Source organism: Oryzias latipes, chromosome 24 (assembly GCF_002234675.1).
Source record: "Oryzias latipes chromosome 24, ASM223467v1".
In the NCBI taxonomy this organism is placed as follows: Eukaryota; Metazoa; Chordata; class Actinopteri; order Beloniformes; family Adrianichthyidae; genus Oryzias; species Oryzias latipes.
The window spans coordinates 12,999,739-13,005,600 of NC_019882.2; the positions used below are offsets into that span (position 1 = coordinate 12,999,739).

A 5,862-nucleotide genomic window follows, 5' to 3' on the forward strand; every position below is an offset into this window, starting at 1 on the left:
CTGCACTTCAATGGCATCTGAGTTGTTTTATTTAAAACTCACTGTGGTAATGTACAGAAACAAAATTAGAAAGAATGTGTCTCTGTCCAAATATTTTTGGTCCTGACTGTATTTTAAAAAAAAATTTAGGCTTAGGGAGAAGGAAATGTTGGCGTCTTTGACGCGTCTTCGACTGCTGCCCCCGGGTCCCAGTACCGGATGAGTAGAGGAAGATGAATCAATGGATTAAAGATTATACAGTGTTTCTTTATCAAAATCATTGGAAAAAATGAAGTCTTAAAAAAGAGCGCACTCGTGCTAAAATACACTGGGCAAGAAATAAAGTCGAGTCTTTTTCAAAACTGCTTTGCTTTTGGTCTGTTGCTTATTCACAGAGATTTGAACAAAGAAATGCAATTATAAGCTTAATTTTCTTAATATATGTCCTCCATGATCAGAAAAAAATCCACAAGAAAGACTTGTTAAAAACACAATTTTCTATTGAATAGGTCTTTAAATTGTCATGCAAGCTTTGCTAGATAAATATTTGGACTTTATTTGTTCAGGCTTGCCTTGAAATTTTTCATTTCTAATATCATGTTAACTCAAACTACTTAGCTAAATACGTTTTTTTCTATTGTCAGTCCTACAATGAGTTTATTATTATTATTACTTTCTTATATATTTTTATGACTTCACAATTTTTGTCGTAACTATGGTCAAAACTTAAACAATTTATCCAATCGGACCGTCAGCAGCTAGCACAGTCCGCTGGCTAAGCTAGGTTAGCCATTGAGGACGGGTTTCTGTAAACGGGCGTTTTGCGAATAAAAAAAAACAACTAAAGTCAATACGAGGAGTTCGGCTATCGTTTTGGTTTACAAAAAATGTTAAACTAAAACTCACCCGTTTATTCATCTCAGACTAAGAAAGCTCTCCTCGCCGAGTTGGTCTTCAACCGTCGATCTTTTTCCACGTCGCGAGACTTCAATAAAACGTCCCTTCTAGATTTTCCTCGAGAGACGCCAGTTTGCCGTTGGAAAAACTCCCGCCGTAATCTGCAACCGTTACCGGACCGAATCATCAAATCCCACATGGCGCCTGCGCACTAATACTTTTTCTTTTCTTTTCGTTTCTTTAACCCATAACCTGTTAATTGCAGAAAATAAAAGCACAACAGTTCAACAAATCATTACCCCATGTTGATTTGTTTTCTCATAATTTTATGACTTTATTCTCATGTCGTCGTTTATTTTTCCTCTTTTATATTGTAATACTTTATCACAATTCTATTTAATATTCTATATATAGTTTTTTTTCTCCGAACATTTTAGAGAAAAAATATTTTTTATTTGTGGTTAGATTTATAAAGGTGATTGTCATCTCGCTTTTTTTTTAAATGTCACAAAAGAAGAGGAATCGAGTACTTTGAATTAAGATCTTTTTTAGACTGTATTTTTTTAAAGAAATTAAAAGCACAGCTTTGTTTTCTGTTTGTTTTTTTATGAGAGATGGTTATTTTTACTAACTTCCCCCTCATAAATATGTATAGAATTTGGATTTTATCTTTAAAGAAAAAAAAGACACAAAAGGGGAGTAGATTCATTTTAACGCCAAAACCCCAATTGTGGGTAAACAGGTCAAACTGCAATTCTAACTAGTGCTCAAATCTCCAATATTTTTCTCCAAAAAAGTTAAATACATAGATTTTGTCAGTGTAGGGAATTTCCTAACACAAAAATGACAAAAAAAACTGTTTTGCATTTTATTGATGTTTATAAGTAATTTTACTTTTCCCTACACATATATCTCATTGCACAACACTTTGATGAGAGAGGTACACATAAGTCTTTTTATTTCTTGTGTCTTGTGAAACCACAAAACCACTTTCATGGCCATGTTGATTTTTTCTAGGTCAAAGAACAGAATTACAAAGAAATTTAAAAAAAGTTGTGTTAATAGTATCTCAAAATGTGTGTGATTCCTCTTTTAACCACACGAGGGAAGCACATGCCTATTGCTGTACCTATTGGTATTATCCGTTAACCGGATGTTCGTCTTCGTTTTGTCCCTCCATTTCCTGGTGAAGGCTAAAGGCATTGCGTGTTTGTTGTTTAGCTATTGTTCAGACGAAATAAACTGTCATCATGGCTATGCAAGCTGCGAAACGCGCTAATGTAAGGTCAATTTTTGTGTTTAACTTTACTATATAACAACGAGTATATGTTAATATGGTTTTTGGTGCTCACGAAAGGGACAATTAGCCCTCCGTTAGCCTTTAGCAGCTATTGGTTACTAAAAGATAGCGTCGCTACGTAAAAAAATTAATAAATACGGCATTTTGAAAATGAGATGGTAAAATTGATTGTTTTGTCATCTTAAAATTTTAAAGAATTATTATTGTTTTAGCACGTTAGAGGGTACACTTTAGTGAAGAATTCTTATACCGTTTGTTTACATGCTAGTCTTTCTGTTACACATTTCTTTTTTGTGTGCTGCAGATTCGGTTACCTCCAGAGGTGAACAGAATCCTATACATAAGAAATCTGCCTTACAAGATCACGGCTGAGGAAATGTACGACATTTTTGGCAAATATGGACCCATACGTCAAATACGAACGTAAGTGTTTTGTCTTCATACCTTCAGTTTTATTTGTTTATTTTTAATTTAAAAAAATGTCTGTCCTAAACACACAACCACGTCTACTAACAATGAATATATATAAATGTAATTTTTTTACATGGTAGTATTAATGAGAAGCAAAATTTATTTAAAAAATCGTTTCATTCCAAACTGTGGTGTAGCATTTGCTTAAATTTGACATTTAAATCATTATTAATCATATTAAAAATGCTTGTTTTGTTTGTTCCCCTCACATGTTATCATCATTTAAGAGTCCCTCTTAGATCACTTTTTCATATGTTTTCAGACAATAAAATAAATATGTAAATAAGCTCAATATTCTTTCATATATGTTGTCCTTCATCAGAAAAATGCCATGAGAAAATGTTTTAAAACAGTTTTCATCAGAGTGGGTCTTTAAGGACAATATTATTATGGAACAGGTTAAGATGTGTGACCATTTCATGCTTTTGCTGTATTTTAGGGGTAACACACCTGAAAGCAGAGGAACGGCGTATGTTGTTTATGAAGACATATTTGATGCCAAGAACGCTTGCGATCACCTGTCAGGCTTCAACGTCTGCAATCGTTACCTGGTTGTTCTTTACTACAACGCCAACAGAGTACGTATGCTTTTTATTTCATCCATTTACAACCTTTTTGGTTCCTTGTTTGTTTGTTTTTTTCTGTTTACCATCAACCCGCTCATATTTTTGCAGGCTTTCCAGAAAATGGACACAAAGAAGAAGGAAGAGCAGTTGAAGCTCCTAAAAGAGAAATACGGCATCAACACAGACCCTCCCAAATGATCTCCACGACTATCAAAACCTTCTCACACACCTTAGATTTCTCTGTACCTGTACAAATGTTCCCTTTTTTGAAAATTTTTGCTTGGTCAGGTTTTTGTTTTGGTGCTTTTGTCAACCTTTTATGCATGACCTGCCGTCTGCTTTTTTTAAAAATGACTTCTCTGATGTTAATTGAGCTTTTAATTTGAAGTGAAACCAGGCATGTTTTCAGTTCAGTTCTTTCCCCCCCCCCCACATAATTTTATTTGAAAGTTAACAGGTCTCTGCCTTGTGCTCCAAGAACATCAATGGATGTAATGTTTGTTTAAACCCATTTATTGTAAAATAAATGTCTCTTTTTCTTTAAACCCATTGTCTTTTGTTTTATAAACACCACATATGAACTCACTTTACTCTTGTTTTGTAAACCTGTCACATCAGCTAATTTTTCTTTTTTCCCCCACATTTACACACAAACAGAAAAGTATCTTTTGAGAAGCTGACCGTCATTCAGTCTTTTCCGTCCATCCATCTTAACCTGCTATATTTGTTGCTGGAGCCTATCCTAGCTGTTGTAGGGCAAAGGTGGGGTACACCCTTGTTTACGGAACAGTCAGCCAGAGGACCTGAGAGCTGCAGAGAGCATAGCTGCTTTTAAGAAAAGCTTCAAGACCCATCTTTTTCAACTGCCTTTTAGCAAATGTTTTAATAGTTTTTATTTATTTTGAATTCTTTAATTTATCCACTTTATCATATTTTATATTTTTACATGGGACTATCCATTTGTTTTAAAATTCCTCATTTCACATTTTATTGTTAAGTATTATTTCTTTTTACCAACTATGGTTACTTTTTTTTTTTATTTCTGGTGCTTCCTCAAAAAAAGAAGCTGGGATTTTACTAAAGAGATTGATATCAAGAATTGCAACAAAAAAGTTTTAAAGATCAATTAATTGGGGAAATTTTAAAGAAGAAAAGGTCAAAAAAGCTCTGGACCACCAAGGAATTAGGAGAAATCAGAAAAAGTTTTTATATATTACCCTTTTTTCCCTTTTAAATCATTTTTCATTTAGAAGACTGGGTCTGAGTCTTTGCAGATGGCAAACTACCAGTAACAGGAAGTAAAATGTGCTGCTCTCTGCTTCAAATTGAGTTGCAGCATGAGGAAACTACACCTGTTTTAAGAAAAACGGGCAATAAAATGAAACATTTCACTAAATGTTTTTCCCCATTTATACAAAAAATTTACTAAATCAACTGAAGGGAGAAATATATGACAATAATATGCAATTAAAATAGCAAAAACTCAAAAAATGACTAAATTTGAGCAATCATTGTTAGGCCGGGGGTCAGTAACCTGTGGCTCTTTTACTCCCCCATTGTGCCTCTGATTAAAGATAAATGAAAAGGTTTAAATTCTAAAAAGTAACTGTAAAGTAAAACAAGTAAATTTAAAAAAAATAAAGTAACTCAAACTATATTCAACTCATCCACAAACATTTGAAAGACTGTCTCACAAGTCAAACTAAAACGTCGTAACAAGAATTCTGAGTCCCGTGTACCAAACAAAATCAATTTGAGGTTAGTAAGCCCAACCAGAATTAGGGCAAAGTGACTTTTTGATTTTTGAACAAATTAAAGGATTTCAAGTGTGTTTTATGGTTCAAAAATACAGTAAAAGTCACTTAATTTGCTCTGATTTAATTTTGGTTAATTAGATCATCAGATGTCTGGGGGAGTTTTACCACAAATTGTAAAATAAACAGTTTCTTGTTTGTTGGTTGTTTATCACTGTTGACACTAATCTACCTAATACTATATTTACATGAATTGAGATGATCCTTTGTGACACAGTGTGTCTTTTATTTTGAAAGGAACTCATATGAACCCCTATTTAAAAGTTCTAAACTATTTCATTCTGTAAAAATAGTATTTTCTCTTTATATTTTGTTTATTCCAAAAAACACAAGTTTCATTATATTGATCATAATAGTAACATTAGCATAGATGCAAGTCAGTGTCTATTTTTCTAATGCTACGTTCACACCAATGTGCATGTGACGCACGTTGATGTCATATCATTCCTGTCAGACTCAAACCGCAACTTGTCCTCCATAATTGATTTTCAAATGTTTAGTAATTCCTTTACAGACAGGACGCCATCCATACGTCACTACTAATTGGTCAAAGTCTAACCTGGTTTAACTTTGAATGTGTTTCTATGTAAATCCCAAAAATGGTCTTAAAAATGAGAGTAGCTACACGTAAACGCAAGAGTTTTGAATGTGGAAGGCTGAGACGTGCTTTTACATGCTTTTCATTGGAAGTGGTTGCTCGATTCTTGTTGCCGAGGGCGATGTGAAGTCAGACTTTGTGTCTCCTATTGGGTGGTGGTTATTAAGAAATCGACTTCTTTAAGTGTTGAAGGTTGCAGACCCCTGGTTTAGGTCAAACTGGATCAAACAGACGGCA

The 5,862-nt window shown here is 33.8% G+C and overlaps 1 protein-coding gene across 1 annotated transcript; it reads left to right on the plus strand.

The window, feature by feature from the left end:
* The first annotated feature begins 2,003 nt into the window (after nt 1-2,003).
* On the plus strand, nt 2,004-3,690 carry sf3b6 (splicing factor 3b subunit 6). Its single transcript, XM_004083665.4, has 4 exons — nt 2,004-2,156; nt 2,481-2,599; nt 3,087-3,225; nt 3,322-3,690. The coding sequence occupies exons 1-4, from the start codon at nt 2,127-2,129 to the stop codon at nt 3,409-3,411; spliced, it is 378 nt and encodes a 125-aa protein (XP_004083713.1). The 5' UTR covers nt 2,004-2,126; the 3' UTR covers nt 3,412-3,690.
* Nucleotides 3,691-5,862: the final 2,172 nt, after the last annotated feature.